Source organism: Chiloscyllium plagiosum, unplaced genomic scaffold (assembly GCF_037043375.1).
Source record: "Chiloscyllium plagiosum isolate Xiang-an unplaced genomic scaffold, Cpla_swu_hap1 HiC_scaffold_9, whole genome shotgun sequence".
NCBI classification, from domain to species: Eukaryota; Metazoa; Chordata; class Chondrichthyes; order Orectolobiformes; family Hemiscylliidae; genus Chiloscyllium; species Chiloscyllium plagiosum.
The window spans coordinates 27,455,929-27,474,158 of record NW_028270147.1 but is presented as its reverse complement, the minus strand read 5'-3'; the positions used below and the strand labels follow the sequence as shown (position 1 = coordinate 27,474,158).

Genomic DNA, 18,230 nt, shown 5'->3' with positions numbered 1-18,230 from the left:
CTCCACCCAGCTACAAGCTTGCTCTGATCTCTACCTCACGTCGACCTCAATATCCCCCGAGCCACCAATGTGGCCTAGTGGGATCTGCCTGCCAACCCACTGAAAGTATAGAATTCCAGTCAACCCATCAGCTCTGCCTGAACCCTCTTCATCCTCAGCACTGCCCTGACCACCATGCCCTCTACAACCGCAATTACTCATGTCAAAGTCAAACATGAGAGTTTGATGGGCAGCACTATTGCTCCCCCATTGGCAGAATGCCTCTGCATTGTGCACTTGCACATACCACAAGATGCTTGCTCAGCAGCAAGAATGGGCCTTGGGTAATATCTTCCCTCACTGCCTGCAGAAACCTTGGATAAAGTTCTTCCTAAGAAGCCCACACCAGCACTGAGAATGGTCACTGCTTCATCCTCCTGCTCACTTCTTTCCAGGTCATTCTTCCTAAATTAGTAGGAGCCCATTCCCTCACAGGATGATTCAAGGAGTCGAAATGACACTATTGCTGTAAAACCACTTTGTGAGAATCTTATTAGACGGCTGTAATTTATGGTTTTGTCCCGATGGCCAATTTCACAAGTATTTTTTAATTACAGAATTAATTAACTCCAATAATCCCTCAGAAACTAGGGTCAAACTATATTTGCTATGTGAGAAATTAAGCATTTCTTGGCTAAACATCAGGTGTCAATGTAGATCAGCTATGACTTCAGTATATATCTTATTTCTTACTGTTTGATAAAATTTGAGTTATGTTTTCACAGAGTTTTATTTTAATTTCTCTAACTATATCATAGAAAATCTGCCACTTACGATTTAAATGATTGAGTCAGTATTGTTGGAGGAGCATTGTCAGCAATACTGCCAACTTTAAAATGAGGACTAAATTGAGCAAGATGATGGCGAAGAATTCCAACGGTTTCCTGGGCCTTTGCATCAAGGGTCACTCTACAAAGACATAATTGTGAAATGAAGAATATTTTAGAGACAATTGAAGTAAATGCAATTAAAATTGTGTAAACACAATTTATTTGGCACAAAATTGTACAACAACTTCATTTACCGAAAGATAATGATGCTTCCAGGAGGAAAGTTTTCAAAGTTGATTTTGTACACGTACTCGCTGCGATCTTTAGAAGTTACCTCTGTCTTAACAATGTTGCTGTTACTTAACTGGAAAATTAACATGAAGTTAGCAACTGAAACTTTTTGTATTAACAATCTTATCAAAGAGCACAACTGCCCTAATGTACTTTCATAACAATCTACAGACGAGATGATTAGATTCTCTACAGTGTGGAAACAGGCCTTTCAGCCCACACCGACCCTCCGAAGAGTAACCCACCCAGACCTATTCCCCTCTGACTAATGCATCTAACACTATGGGCAATTTAGCATGGTCAATTCACCTAACCTGCACATCTTTGGACTGTGGGAGGAAACCGGAGCACCCGGAGGAAACCCACGCAAACACAGGGAGAACGTGCAAACTCCACACAGACAGTCGAACGAGGCTAGAATCGAACCTAGGTCCCTGGTGCTATGAGGCAGCAGTGCTAATCACTAAGCCACTATGCCGCCCCTAATATCATAAAGGGGCCAACAAGCTAGATGGTTAGTGCATGATTCAGACCCGTGCTAATAGTGTGGACTCGATTCCTATTCAAGCTGAGGTAAGCTTTGGAACCGCCTCTCTGTCCACCCTGCGAGTAGTAGGCAATGGCAAAGATCACAAGCAATAAAAACTGTCAAGGCAACAATTCAGGATGAAACATCACCAGTGTAGCCTATGTGCCAAGCATGAATGATTTAATGCATGAGAAAATCAATAATACCATATAAAGAGATATGCTTTTCACCTGAATATGTTCTTTGATATTCACTGTATATTGAGGTAATCCATTAATGAAATATTTATCTCTTCTGTAATCATCAGTCTGCCTCTGCACCGTCATGGCTTCCATTACAATTTCAGTTATTTTACCTGTAATAAAAAAGGTGATATTGTGATGAAAGAGGTATAATTTAAATGTATACATTCATATAATTTTGGGCAGTTCAATTTGACCATAGAGTTAGATGAAAATGGCTTATTTACACAGTGGCTTTTTTTCTAATAAAATCAAAGTCAGCGTCCTTGTGAAACAATGACTTCACTCCAGTATTGCTCATAAAGCCACTTATAGAGTAATAGAGTCTTGCTGTATACTCTCGTGGTGTATTAATGGAAAATTGTTTATACTGTATAGACTGTAGAGTACACATTCATGGCCATTAGTTTGATTTCCATTTAGAGTAACGAATGATTGATTTTGGTTTAAAAAAACCCAGCGACAGAATGTTTTTGCGGCTGTGCAAGGGAGACCTGACTGGGACCAGAAGCAAGTTTAGCTTCTCTCCTGACAGGAGTTCAGGACTGTTCACAGAAATCGCAGTCACTCAGGAAAAGGAGGAGTGAGGCTACCAAAGGTTGGGTTTTCAAGTAAACCTGTTGTACTATAACCTGGTGTTGTGTGATTTTTGACAAGGGGAAAAGATAGTTCAGTTTGTGCAGCTACCAAACCAGTAGACTTTTTAGTTTGAAATCGGTAGGTTATTAGAAGCTGAGAAAGCTCAAAATTCTCAGTTTTGAGTATTTTATGTAAAACTACTTTTAAGCATGCAGAAAAAAAAGTACTGTGGAGTATTAGTTAAGTCGCAATCAGAGATCTATTCTAGAGGTAATTTCTGCAGACAGAGTCACTAGCACCTGAAGAAGGAGCGAAGCCCCGAAAGCTTGTCTTTCAAAGCTAAACCTGTTGGACTATAACCCGGTGTCATGTGATTTTTGATCCAGTTTCATCTTACACATGGCAGCTAGATTCAACTTATATTAATATGGAGTTTTAAAAAAAGAAATTATGACAAGATAACAGGGAACTGGATCAGGACAAGATTGAGGCTACCATCTAAGTAAGTGTTTAATTAGTATTGAGGCGGCACGGTTTGGAGACTTACCAACAGAGAATGTAAAGGGATGTTAATATATGAACATTGTAATAATGGACACAGCAGTGCAAAGACCATTCAGTAATGTGTCTTGCAAAAAAAAAAGTCATGCAGTGAATGATGGAACGTTTCTCAAAATAACAGTTGATGAAGTGGTAAACTAACATCTACTCTGGCATAAGCACTCCATGTAAGAATTTACTTTAAATGCTTGGGACTCATGGTCAATATCAATTGGTATAGAAGAGAAATCAACAAACGCCGTCAGTGATGTATGATCATCCACACGCTTTGAAAGAGACAACAATTAGTTCCATTTACCTTATCACTCGCATATGCTGCTTGCCACGAGAAGGGCATTCATCAAAGCAGAGGTTTCAGAGAAAATTAGACAACCTTTGCAGCACTGCATAACGGCATCAGAAAAATAAATCCTGTTGAATGAATGTGTTACAGAGAGAAGGGCAGAAAGAAGGGCATGAAAACTCTTTGGCGGGTAGGATCAAGGATAACCCCAAGGCCTTTTATGCGTATGTGGGAAACATGAGAATGACGAGAACGAGGGTAGGTCCGATCAAGGACAGTAGTGGGAGATTGCGTATTGAGTCGGAAGAGATAGGAGAGGTCTTGAATGAGTATTTTTCTTCAGTATTTACAAATGAGAGGGACCGTATTGTTGAAGAGGAGAGTATGAAACGGACTGGTAAGCTAGTGGAGATACTTGTTAGGAAGGAAGATGTGTTGGGCATTTTGAAAAACTTGAGGATAGACAAGTCCCCCAGGCCTGACGGGATATATCCTAGGATTATGTGGGAAGCAAGAGAGGAAATTGCAGAACCGTTGGCAATGATCTTTTCGTCTTCACTGTCAATGGGGGTGGTGCCAGGGGACTGGAGAGTGGCGAATGTTGTGCCCCTGTTCAAAAAAAGGAATAGGGATAACCCCGTGAATTACAGGCCAGTTAGTCTTACTTCGGTTGTAGGCAAAGTAATGGAAAGGGTACTGAGGGATAGGATTTTTGAGTATCTGGAAAGACACTGCTTGATTAGGGACAGCCAGCACGGATTTGTAAGGGGTAGGTCTTGCCTTACAAGTCTTATTGAATTCTTTGAGGAGGTGACCAAGCATGTGGATGAGGGTGGAGCAGTGGGATGTAGTGTACATGGATTTTAGTAAGGCATTTGATAAGGTTCCCCATGGTAGGCTTATGCGGAAAGTCAGGAGGCATGGGATAGTGGGAAGTTTGGCCAGTTGGATAGAGAACTGGCTAACCGGTCGAAGTCAGAGAGTGGTGGTAGATGGTAAATATTCAGCCTGGAGCCCAGTTACAAGTGGAGTTCCTCAGGGATCAGTTCTGGGTCCTCTGCTGTTTGTAATTTTTATTAATGACTTGGAAGAGGGAGTCGAAGGGTGGGTCAGTAAATTTGCAGACGATACGAAGATTGGTGGAGTTTTGGATAGTGAGGAGGGCTGTTGTTGGCTGCAAAGGGACTTGGATATGATGCAGAGCTGGGCTGAGGAGTGGCAGATGGAGTTCAACCCTGTCAAGTGTGAGGTTGTCCATTTTGGAAGGACAAATAAGAATGCGAAATACAGAGTTGACGGTAGGGTTCTTAGTAAGGTGGAGAAGCAGAGGGATCTTGGGGTCTACGTTCATAGATCTTTGAAAGTTGCCACTCAGGTGGATAGAGCTTGTAAGAAGGCCTATGGTGTATTAGCATTCATTAGCAGAGGGATTGAATTCAAGAGTCGTGAGGTGATGTTGCAGCTGTATAGGACCTTGGTAAGGCCACATTTGGAGTACTGTGTGCAGTTCTGGTCGTCTCATTTTTGGAAAGATGTGGAAGCTTTGGAGAGGGTGCAGAGGAGATTTACCAGGATGTTGCCTGGAATGGAGAATAGGTCGTACGAGGATAGGTTGAGAGTGCTAGGCCTTTTCTCATTGGAACGGCGAAGGATGAGAGGTGACTTGATAGAGGTTTATAAGATGATCAGGGGAATAGATAGAGTAGATAGTCAGAGACATTTTCCCCAGGTACAACAAAGTGTTACAAGGGGACATAAATTTAAGGTGAAGGGTGGAAGGTATGGGGGGGGGATGTCAGGGGTAGGTTCTTTACCCAGAGAGTGGTGGGGGCATGGAATGCGCTGCCTGTGGGAGTGGCAGAGTCAGAATCACTGGTGACCTTTAAGTGGCAATTGGATAGGTACATGGATAGGTGCTTAAGCTAGGACAAATGTTCGGCACAACATCGTGGGTCGAAGGGCCTGATCTGTGCTGTATTGTTTTATGTTCTATGTTCTAAGAGTGAAAAGGCCAGGTTAAGTTGAAAGGCAGAGGTGGACAAATGGTGATTCTCAAACATGGCAACAGAGTTATTAGATACTTTCCTCAAGGTTAATCAGTACTGATTATATATTTGTGGAATCTGAACAACAACAGAAAATGATCAGACATCATGCTCTTCAGGTACACGTGTTACACGAGTAGCGAGTAATGCATGGCAGGTAAGGAACTGCTTGAATATGGACAAATGGCACTGAAGTAATGGATAGGACTATATTTCACAAACGGCAATTACCAAAAGTCAGCACTAAAGCATAAAATACATGCTAGAAAATATCAGTGAATGAAGAGTAGCCATCATTATAATGAAAGTAGGGAAAGCCACTAGTAATTTACATATTGGCTAAATCTTCTTGATGAGAAACAGGAGGTAAGATCAATGGATTGACAGTGAAATAAAGATTTGCAAGGCCAGAATATACAGTGCAAGTTTCTGAAGTGGATTACAGACCCAGGAAAAGATCATGGGCAGGCAAGAGGACCTCTGATGTTAGGAGGAAAAGATCATGCAGCTACTGTCCAGACTGAACTAGGAGAGCGAGGAGAGATTGTTTGATTAGATTAGATTAGATTAGATTAGATTAGATTACTTACAGTGTGGAAACAGGCCCTTCGGCCCAACAAGTCCACACCGACCCGCCGAAGCGCAACCCACCCATACCCCTACGTTTACCCCTTACCTAACACTACAGGCAATTTAGCATGGCCAGTTCACCTGACCTGCACTACTTTGGACTGTGGGAGGAAACCAGAGCACCCGGAGGAAACCCACGCAGACACGGGGAGAACGTGCAAACTCCACACAGTTAGTCGCCTGAGGCGGGAATTGAACCCGGGTCTCTGGCGCTGTGAGGCAGCAGTGCTAACCGCTGTGCCACCGTGCCGCCCGAATGAGGATTGACAAGAATGAGGATGACAGAATAGACTAGGAGTGCCATGAGAGGTTTCAGTAACTGCTAACTTCATCAAATTCTTGAGAACATAAGTTGATGAATATGAAAACTACGTTTTTGCAGGGTGAAAAATTTCAAAGGGAAGTACTTTTGAAATTACCTGAAGAAGGTGACATAGAAGCTGTGAAAAGTAAACAAATGTATTTATGGAGTTCAATGTAGCTAAGTGTGAGGTGATTCACTTTGGTAAGAGTAATAAAAAGATGGGGTACTGGGCTAACGGTCGGATACTTGGTAGTGTGGATGAGCAGAGGGATCTTTGTCCATGTACACAAATCTTTGAAAGTTGCCACCCAGGTAAATAGTGCGGTGAAGAAGGTATATGGCGTACTGGCTTTTATTGGTAGAGGAATTGAGTTCCGGAGTACTGAGGTCATGTTGCAGTTGTATAAGACTCTGGTGCGGCCACATCTGGAGTATTGTGTGCAGTTTTGGTCGCCATACTATAGGAAGGATGTGGAGGCACTGGAATGGGTGCAGAGGAGGTTTACCAGGATGTTGCCTGGTATGGTAGAAAGATCGTATGAGGAAAGGCTGAGGCACTTGGGGTTGTTTTCATTGGAGAAAAGAAGGTTTAGGGGTGACTTGATAGAGGTGTATAAGATGATTAGGGGTTTAGATAGGGTCGACAGTGAGAATCTTTTTCCACGAATGGAGTCAGCTATTACAAGGGGGCATAGCTTTAAATTAAGGGGGGGTAGGTATAGGACAGATGTTAGGGGTAGGTTCTTTACTCAGCGAGTCGTGAGTTCATGGAATGCCCTGCCAGTAGCAGTGGTGGACTCTCCCTCATTATGGGCATTTAAGCGGGCATTGGATAGGCATATGGAGGATAGTGGGCTAGTGTAGGTTAGGTGGGCTTGGATCGGCGCAACATCGAGGGCCGAAGGGCCTGTACTGCGCTGTATTCTTCTATGTTCTATGTTCTATGAATGATGAATCAAGCATATGATACTTTTCAGTTAGGTCCATCTTGCTGAAAGCAAGTTATATTCAACTGAAATGTTCTGCTGGTATCATAAAAGCAAAACCAGCAGGCATCTTTAAGGTGCTGGACAATGACTTCCTGTGAAGATATTCTACAGAATTTGAGCATGTGCTGTAGATAAAATAAAAAGGCAATTTAAGATTGGAGGTCAGGCTTCAAAGGCCTTTAACTAAATAGAATTAGACATTAAGCAGAATAAGTCACGAGTGACCTTGTTTCACTAGTCTTATTTTAAAAATGTTAATTCACCTCCCAATAAATTGTGCCAGGCTAAGAAAGAAAGATTTATTAGGTATCAGGAAGGAAGACTAGTCAAGAAATAGGATTCGACTTTAAAATGGCTGTGCACTCAAACTTGACCCAATACTAGCTATAAATGTGTTGCATCCGAGTATTAGAATGGAACACACTATTTTGAGGAAATTTAAGATCAGATGAAAAAATTCTGAAAATGCACTGAAGTTTTTAAGCCTCAGATGATCCAGAAAGCATGAAGCATATCTATTTTAGTGATATTTCACATGCCAAACTTCTGAATAGATATTCTTTTATGGCAAGTTTTATCATATTCTTGCTACAAAAACATAATAAATGTGTGTATTGGCCTAGGTAGTCAATGAAGAAAAAGATACTGAGCGGTATCTGGGCTGCAGAAACACTGGTGCTAGTAGAAGCAATAGATAGAGTGGTATATTTATACAGTATTCTGAAGATAATCCTAAACAAGAGGCAAACACAAAAAAATGTCCACAGATCATCAAAGTGATAACTATTATAAAGTCAGAGAGTCATACAGCATGGAAACAGACTCTTCGGTCCAGCTCATCCATGCCAACCTGCATGCCTGCATTTGGCCCATATCCCTCTAAACCTTTCCTATTCATGTACCTGTCCAAATGTCTTTTAAATGTTGTAAATGTACCTGCATTTACTACTTCCTCTAACAGTTCATTCCACATAGAGACCACCTCCCATGTACAAAAGTTGTCACTCAGATTTAAAAGGGCCCTTTCTCCTCTCATCTTTAAAATATACTCCCTAGCTTTCACCTCCCCTACCCTACGAGATCTTTGCTATGCACCTTATCTACATCGTTCATGATTTTATAAACATCTACAAAGTCACCTCTCAGCCTCCTACACTCCAGTGAAAAAAGGCCCAGCATATCAGGCCTATTTTTATAACTCAAACCCTCCAGTCCCAACAACATTTTAGTAAATCTTTTCTGAACCCCCTCCAGTTTAATAATATCTTTTCAAAGCAGGGCAACCAGAATTGTACACAGTGCTCCAAAAGTTGCCTCACCAACGTTCTGTACGACCTCACCATGATGCCCCAACTCCTACACTCAATAATCTGAGCAATAAAGGCAAACGTGCTAAACATCTTCTTAACTACTCTCCCTGACGCAACTTTCAAAGAACTATGGTATCCTTGGTCTCTCTGTTTGCCAACACTACACATAGCACTGCCATTAACTGATTAAGTCCCATCCTTGTTCATTTCACCAAAAAGCAACACCTTGCATTTATCCAAGTTGAACTTCATCAGCCACCCCTCAGTCCATTGACCCAATTGATTATGATTGCTTTGTAAGCTTAGATAATCTTCTTTGTTGACCATTATACCACCAATTTTAGTGTCATCTGCAAACTTACGAACCATGTCTCCTAAATTCTCATCCATATCGGTTATATATAATGACAAACAAAGGTGAATCCAATACCAATCCCTGCTGAACAGCTCTGTTCACAGGCTTCCAGTCCAAAAAATCAACCTTCCATCACCACCCTCTAACTCCTACTTTCAAACCAACTTTGCATCCAATTGGCAAGCTCTCCTTGAATCCAAATTTTATTAATTACTCTGCTGTGCGATACCTTATCAAGGCTTTAGAGGTAGTTCTCCATGACGCTGTTGCTATGGTCCAGTGAAATCTCGCTTATTATAAAATCACTTAATAGAAATAGTGGGGCCTATGGGAAAAATGGAGTTGGGGCAGACCAGCAAAAAATATCACTCACAATCGCTCAATCAATCACCCAAAAGTCTAACACACAGCGTAGCACAGCCTGAATGAAGTTGAAATCATATTTATTATCAAAACAAGTAAATTTAACACAGTACATTTAAAAAATGTAAGAAAGTTGCTCTCTGTACAATACCTCTCACAGAAAGCTGCTCTGTCAGCAGCTGACATCGGTGATACACAGTATGGCATAAGGACCGGTGCTGACATCAGCATACGTGCAGAATGACACAGACAGCATTGCTTGTGCAGAACAGCACCAGCAACGCACATGTGCAAAACATCATGGGCATCAGTGCATGACCAGAAGAACGCTGACTTTGGGGAGACACTGAATGAATACTTTTCGTCAGTATTCAATCAGGAACAGGACATTGTTGTCAATGTGAGTACTGAGTCACAATTAAGTAGAATGGATGGCTTTGAGGTATGTAGAGAAGAGGTGTTGGAAATTCTGGAAAGGGTGAAAATAGATAAGTCCCCTGGGCCTGATGGCAGTTATCCTAGGATTCTCTGGGAAGCAAGGGAGGAGATTGCAGAGCCATTGGCCTTGATTTTTATGTCCTCGTTGTCTACAGGAGTAGTGCCAGAAGACTGGAGGCTAGCAAATGTGGTTCCCTTGTTCAAGAAGGGGAGTAGGGATAACCCTAGTAACTATAGGCCGGTGAGTCTCACTTCTGTTGTGGGCAAAATCTTAGAGAGAATTGTAAGGGATAGGATTTATGAACATCTGGGTAGGAATAATGTGATCAAGGATAGTCAGCATGGTTTTGTGAAGGGCAGGTCGTGCCTCACAAACCTTATTGAATTCTTTGAGAAGGTGACTAAGGAGGTGGACGAGGGGAAAGCAGTAGATGTGGTGTATATGGATTTTAGAAAGGCGTTTGATAAGGTTCCCCATGGTAGACTACTGCAAAAAGTACAGAGGTATGGCATTGAGGGTGAGTTGGAGGTTTGGATTAGGAGTTGGCTGGCTGGAAGAAGACAGAGGGTATTAGTTGATGGCAAAGGTTCATCTTGGAGTGCCGTCACTAGCAGTGTTCCGCAAGGATCTGTTTTGGGACCATTGCTGTTTGTCATTTTTATAAATGACCTGGAGGAGGGGTTAGAAGGTTGGGTGAGCAAGTTTGCGGATGATACGAAAGTCGGAGGAGTTGTAGACAGTGAGGAAGGATGTGGCAGGTTACAGGGGGATATAGATAAGCTGCAGAACTGGGCAGAAAGGTGGCAAATGGAGTTCAATATAGCTAAGTGTGAGGTGATTCACTTTGGTAAGAGTAATAAAAAGATGGGGTACTGGGCTAATGGTCAGATACTTGGTAGTGTGGATGAGCAGAGGGTTCTTGGTGTCCATGTACACAAATCTTTGAAAGTTGCCACCCAGGTAAATAGTGCGGTGAAGAAGGCATATGGCGTACTGGCTTTTATTGGTAGAGGAATTGAGTTCCGGAGTACTGAGGTCATGTTGCAGTTGTATAAGACTATGGTGCGGCCACATCTGGAGTAGTGTGCGCAGTTTTGGTCGCCATACTATAGGAAGGATGTGGAGGCACTGGAATGGGTGCAGAGGAGGTTTACCAGGATGTTGCCTGGTATGGTAGAAAGATCGTATGAGGAAAGGCTGAGGCACTTGGGGTTGTTTTCATTGGAGAAAAGAAGGTTTAGGGGTGACTTGATAGAGGTGTATAAGATGATTAGGGGTTTAGATAGGGTCGACAGTGAGAATCTTTTTCCACGTATGGAGTCAGCTATTACAAGGGGGCATAGCTTTAAATTAAGGGGGGGTAGGTATAGGACAGATGTTAGGGGTAGGTTCTTTACTCAGCGAGTCGTGAGTTCATGGAATGCCCTGCCAGTAGCAGTGGTGGACTCTCCCTCATTATGGGCATTTAAACGGGCATTGGATAGGCATATGGAGGATAGTGGGCTAGTGTAGGTTAGGTGGGCTTGGATCGGCGCAACATCGAGGGCCGAAGGGCCTGTACTGCGCTGTGTTCTTCTATGTTCTATGTGCAGAATAGCACCTACATCACGCATGTGTAGAACGGCACCGACATCATGCGTGTGCAGAATGGAATGGCATCAGCACATGTGCAGAACGGCACCGACATCACGCATGTGCAAAATGGCAAGGGCACCAGCACATGAGCAGATGGAAACGGACATCGGTGCATGAGCTGAATGGCACCAACATTGCGCATGTGCAGTACAAAGGGCACAAACCAATTCCCACTGGAATCGCACTAGGGCGAACAGAGATAAGTGTTCTCCAAAATACCGATCCCTAATTCCTCAGCAATGTTACATCAAATTGTGCTGTCAAAACCTGTGTTATCCCAGAACAACCTCTACTAACTTCCCCGCAGACAATGTCTACCACTCTAGCCTCATCTATCCTTTTGGTTATGTCCACAAGAAACTCAATCAAGTTTGAGACACTATTTTCCATGCACAAGCCATACTGACGATCCCTAATCTCTCCTGGCCTCTCCAAATGCATGCAAATCCTATCTATCAGAATCCCCTCCAACAACTTACCCACCAATGACATCAGACTCACTAGTCTATAGTTCTCAGGCTTCTCCTTCCAGCCTTTCTTAAATAAAGGCACAACATTAGCCAGCCTCCAGCCCTCTGGTACCTCATCCATGGCTGTAGATGATACAAATATCTCTGCTAGAGGTTCCACAATTTCTTCCCTGGGTTCCCACACGTCCTGGGATACACTTGATCAGATCCTGGAGTTTTATCTACCTTTAATGTTTTTGAATCTCTATGAGAACTTTTCTCAGTGACACACTTTGACCAGTAGACAATGCTGAGGATTGACTTGACTAGCATGAAAGGAAATAATTTTTTTAAAACCTGAAAATAGATGCAAATCACTCTGGTTGTCAGTTTGTTTTACAGAAAGGAAATCCTCCTCCAAGAAATTACTGATTGCCTTGAAAAGAGACAACTGGTGCAATGAGGATGACGAAAACATGAAAAATGGATTTTTTGTGTAAATCACTTTGTAATTAAATATAAAAATATTTTTGCTTAAAGAAAGGTGGGAGAATGTGGAAGATATTAACAGTGGTTAATTGTATTATACTGCAAGGTGTAGGCTATGAAAAATGTTAATGATGGTATTATGTTGAATATAAGGAAATGGTTGTCAAGGATTTTATTATAACAAGATTAGATTTTATTCTAATAAGTCCGATTTCTTATTGACTGCAGCAAATTAAATGGTGGTGTATGCTGGGTTTGAGTCCTCTGTATTATACCTTGATTATATTACTAATGTTCTTCAATGAAATAAACTGTTAATCACAGCACAAGCACTAAGTGGCAATGTCAGGAAGTGAAAACGTGTTTTTTCCTTTACACTATTTATTGTATATTTATTGAACAATTTAATTTTTTTTATATAAACGTATGGAAAAGTACCAAACTCATTTAGTAAAAGTATTTTTTTTTCTGAAGACATGCAAGTCTTTGTTGCTTTTTGAAATAAACAAATTAGAAACTTGAATTAAGGTTTCCCAATCATCATGCTATCAAGTAGTTCATATAAATTTATTAAAGTTAGGAAACTATTAATCATTTCTGTAATAATTTATTTTTAAAAAGCAGAAATAATACCTGGGATGTACATTGGAGACAGGTCAGCCTTATAGTAAGATGTATCTGGATTTCTAAATGCAGTACGTGACACAGCCACTACTGAGTTGTGGTTACTTGGGCAATGTCGTGTAACTGCCACTGTGTCTTCATCCAACTGATCCACATACACCTAAAATGTACATCAACTATATTTAAATACAAAGTATCTCAAATTCGGTGCAACAATTTTCCAATTCAAACAAAAGGCTATTATGAATAAATCTGATGCAGAATCCTGTGTATACATTTAAAGAACAGAAAATTACATTTTCCACACCTGGTAGAAGGAATTAGCTCCAAGTTCACGGTGAAGTTTGTTAATTGCATACTTTCCTGCAATGATTCCACTCTGCTGATTTACTTCCCCTAGATATTCTGGACGTGCATTAGGATTATATGTGGGATATAGCCTCTCCTCTGAAACTACAGATATCTATTAACATCAGAAGCAGAGACAATAAAGAGTTGAATATTAATTACTGAAAATTAAAAAAAAAACACTGTATGTGCTTTAAATGTCAAATGGTACAATTAAAATTAAGGACAATAAACAATCACATCACAGGGAGGAAAGGAGGAGGGAAGGCTGAAATTACTAAGCTCGACAAACGCCACAGCATATATCACATTCCTATGCTTTCTCAGTTTTTAAAAAAAATGAAAGTATTAGTCCAATGATATTTAGCACATCGTAATTTGGAGAGATTTGTGTTTCAATAAATTTCTGGATGAAACATCACTTCTGCTTATTGGCTTATTAAAGTTCATCCTGAAAAAGCAGGGCAAATACAGTAGTTTCTCAGATTTCAGAACAAATGTGTTATCTTACAGAGAATACAAATTATAAGTACACAAACTGTTGCCATTGCTTTAACTTTTAAAACGGATATTAAAAATATATTATAAGTTTTTATGATCTACATTCATGTTTCAGCTTGCAATGGAAAATATTCATTGACAATGAATGACTAAACTAATCATGCATCACAAAAAATTATGTCTGCCTTTCTTGGATTTCAATACCTGTCACTGGTAAATTATATAAAAAAAGAATGTCTTTGCTTATTTCCCACTATGGTATTAGCTTTTATTGAAAATAACTGAAAGAAAAGTTTGCTTGCTATAATTTTCTATTAATCAGAAATCAATGTTCTGTAGAGACATTATTAAAGATGAAAATACTTAAAGTCTATTGTAAAAAAAAATCCTACAGACAAACCTGATGGGGTACCAGGTAATCGTAACCCATTGTGCTTCCTGAGGCACAGCATGCCATAGAAACAATAGTTGAACTGGGAAGAGCATCATAAACGGAACGATGCTGTAAAATAAAGACAATTATATATAATCAAAGTTAAGAAACATTTTGATCCAAGTAGAAATTCATAAATGTAGTTTGCATTTTAATTCTCATGTAAAATCACAGCGTACCATACCTTTGGCGCATCGAGTTTGTGCCATCAAAAATACACTATTACCTACACTGGCTCCATCACCTTAAACATAGAGTGCTCATACCTTTTAAAGATTAAGAGGTTACTCATCTCAACTACCCTGCCAGCAACATATTCCAGATCCCGATAACCCAAATTTGAGGAATGTTCACTTTAAAAACGTGCCCTTTGTTATTGATCATTCAAATAAGAGCAACAATTACTTTCTACTGACTCTGTCCACACCTCTCATAACCTTATATGCCTCAATCAGGTCCTCCCTCAAACTTTTCTGTTCCAAAGGAAACAATTTGAGCTACCCAGCCTCTCTTCACAGCTGAAATGTTCCATTCCAGACAATATTCTGGTGAATCTCCTTTGCATCCCTCTCAGATCCAATAAAAGCTCCCTGCTCTTATAATCTATGCCTTGACTGATAAAGGCAAGCACCCCAAGTTTTCTGTATTCCTTAACTACCCTATCAACCTGTCTAGCCATCTTCAGAGATGTGGACAAGCACCCCAAGATTTCTCTGCTCCTCTGACTTTTCTAGTGTCCTGACATTCATTGAATATCCCCTCGTCTTGTTACTTTCAAAGTGCATCTACCTCACATTTGAGATTAAATTCTAAACCTCCCATTGATCTGCCCAATCTGCCAATATCTTCCTCCTCACAAGCAACTGCCTGGCCAATTATTGTATCATCTGCACACTTACTTATCAGTGATAAGTAATCCCTCATATTTATGACTATCTCAAACAATAAGGGATCCCAGCAGTGATCCCTGTAGAATACCAATGCATATCAGCCTCCAGTTGTACAAACAGCCTTATGCTAACACCATCTGTCTCCTGATACCAAGCCAATTTTGGACCCAACTTACCAAGTTAACCTGGATCCCACTACTTTTACTTTGTCAGTTTCCCACATGGGACTTTGTCAAAGACCTTGCTGAAATCCATATAAACTAACAACCTTATCCTCAGCTAAACATTTGGTGACTCCATCGAAAAATTCAATTAAATTTGTTAAGCATGACCTCCATTTTGCAAAGCTATGCTGACTATCCCTGATCAAATCATTACTTTCGACGTGGAGATTAAGTCTCTCCTTCAGAATTTTCTCCAGTAGTTTCCCTACCGTTGATGATCTATTGTTCCCTAGCTCTACCACTCTTCATGTAATTTGGAACTATATTAGCTGTTCTCCAGTCCTTTGGCACTTCCCCAAAGGATCAGAGCTGTTATTTTCTCCCTTATCTCCCACAGCAGCCTGGAAAACAATTCATCTAGACTTGGGGAGATGTTCACCTTTAAACCCACCAAAGTTTTCAATATGTAATTTCTTATATCAATATGATATAAGATTAGGCTCAAGAACTTCCCGGTCCATCTTTTCCATCCTTGATTTGCATCCACTTTCTCTAGAGTAAGAGAAATGTGAAGTACTCATTTAACATTCTACCAATGCCCTTCAGCTTCACACAGATTGCCCATGGTCCCTAATGGACTCCATCCTTTCTGTGATTATTCTCTTCCCCTTGCTAAACTTGTAGAATATCTTGGGATTCTCTCTAATCTTGACCACGAGCATTTTTTTCATGCCTTTTATTTCCCTACTAGTTGCTTTCTTGCATTCCCCCCATACTTCCTATGCTCCTCTGGGGTCTCTGTTTTTTCTCCCTTTATACCTATACATCTTGTTGGTTTTTAAACCAATCCTTTCCAGCATTGAAAGGGCATCTCTTGCTTCTAGCAACAACGTAACAAACTTCACATCAGAACAGGTAACCTCAACTTTTAACTCATCAATATTTAGTATCTGTATACATGGTTAAATGGTTGATTGCTTTTAAAACATGCCCGTTTTGGGGGAAGAAAAATTAAATAACTCACCTCATCTCAAAAGGACATAATTACTTGTAACCAAAACCTTGGTCAAACTACCGTGTTGATGCCTGCAGCCTAGGTGCCTTGGCTCATTTATAGGAAAGTAAAAGCACAACGATATTAACATTTCCAAAATAAACTAGCTAAAGGATGTGGACGTAGGTTTCCTCACTGAGCTGGAAGGTTCATTTTCAGATGTTTCGTCACCATGCTAGGTAACATCATCAGTGAGCCTCTGGCTGAAGCACTGGTGGCATGGCCCACTCTCTTTGTGTGTTTATGTGTCAAACCTTGCTAAGACTAGCTAAAGAAAACAAAGGAGCTTTCACATTCCAGTACTACTTTCATAGTTACGTCCATGTGTTTCAAACATGAGTTTCCTTGAGTAAGTTCACCATGCTAGCAAGACAAATTTTACTGAAAACAAAAATATTCAGCTCTTTATAATATAGGGATAAACAATTTATAATTGTAGTGTTGTTTGCTGATAAACATTAACAATAAATATTAATGATACTGTACCTCAATCAAGGACTCATTATCATGGGTAACATCCATAAACAAAGCATGAGCAATTTTGGGTATTAAAGGCTTCACAGATGGCTGAGCAAAAGATCCAACAGGTAGTCCTCCAAACCGGTAGACCAGTCTCCCCTCTTCGTGGCTGTCACCAGCACTCATTGCCTCTGTAGTACACCGTACCCAATTAAAAGTTGGACATTTCATATTGTACAGCATACAGTATTTAAAACATTTTGTTGAGATTTTTTTTTTTAAAATGGGCATTTCATCCTCTTTCCATTTAGTTCATTGCCTACTTCTAAAATCTCAGTGTACAAACTTACTGCAAATCAAAGTATAAAGTCACTGGGAGGAAACTGTAAATATAGAATGTTCAGTTCAATAATTATTTTGCTGCCAGATTCTTACAGGAGTTGACAGAGTAGATGCAGAAACGATGGTCCCTGTGATTTTGTTTTTGGGGATAGCACTTGGGTTGGGAGGGGAGAAGGTTGGTTTGAGAACCAGGGCATACAGTCTCAGAGCAGTTGGCTCAGGGCACAGACCAGGAATGATTTCTTTGCTCAGAGGGCGGTGAGGAATGATTTCTTTGCTCAGAGGGTAGTGAACCTTTAAATCTCCATGCCCTGGCTGTGGAGGCTCAATCGCTGAGAAGGTTTCAAGGTTGAGACTGACAGATATCTACCCCTTACGAACAGCAAGGGATACTGACAGTGCAGGAAAATGGTGTTTAAAGTAGAAGATTAACAACGTTCCCATTGGATGGCACAGCGAGCTCAAGAGATTGAGTGAGATGTTCATACTCTTCTTTCTTATGCTCTTAGGCCTAAAAAGGTCCAAGTCATGAATATGATGGAATACTCCTCACGTGCCTGGATGACTTCAGTTCCAACAACACTCAAGAAGGATAACACTCCAGACTGAAAAACCAGTCCATTTGATTGACACCTCAACCACTACCTTCATCATTCAACTCCTTTACCACCAACACAGTGGCAGTGGTGTGTATCATCTACAACTCGTACTACAGAATTCAACCAGACACTTCCAAACGGGTGACCCCTCTGAACCAGAAGGATAAGGCCAAAAGATGGATGGGGCCTCCCTGCCCTCCATGTCACATATAAACTACATCAACAGTCTCTTCAATGTCCATCAAAATTCTGGGAATTCCTTCCAAACAGCATTTTGAATGTACTTAAGCTTTTCAGTCTGTTAGAGCATGTGTGAATGGTGGCAGAGGTAAGTGGGTAGGTTAGCAAGCAGACTGGTGAGATGGGTATTCTTGTACACACAGCAATTAGATTAGGATTCTTCCATCTAGTATTTCCTGGGAATGATCCAGGTCTGTCAGAATTGTCTGAAATTTCAAGCTCTCAGTTGAAAATTCTTTCAGATGGTCCACTGTGGCAGGGAATTGTATATTGG

At 40.8% G+C, this 18,230-nt stretch overlaps 1 protein-coding gene across 2 annotated transcripts in view; it reads right to left on the bottom strand.

The window, feature by feature from the left end:
• Positions 1–18,230, bottom strand: part of LOC122554223 (glycogen debranching enzyme-like) — a 100,402-nt gene that overhangs the window by 37,011 nt on the left and 45,161 nt on the right. For both annotated transcript variants that reach the window (XM_043698893.2, XM_087990501.1), the window contains exons 14-20: positions 16,803–16,966; positions 14,176–14,277; positions 13,234–13,389; positions 12,936–13,086; positions 1,860–1,984; positions 1,064–1,173; positions 814–948 (exon numbers count right to left, since the gene is read on the bottom strand). In XM_043698893.2, the coding sequence (XP_043554828.1) occupies positions 814–948; positions 1,064–1,173; positions 1,860–1,984; positions 12,936–13,086; positions 13,234–13,389; positions 14,176–14,277; positions 16,803–16,966 (943 nt within the window). The remainder of the gene's footprint in view (positions 1–813; positions 949–1,063; positions 1,174–1,859; positions 1,985–12,935; positions 13,087–13,233; positions 13,390–14,175; positions 14,278–16,802; positions 16,967–18,230) is intronic.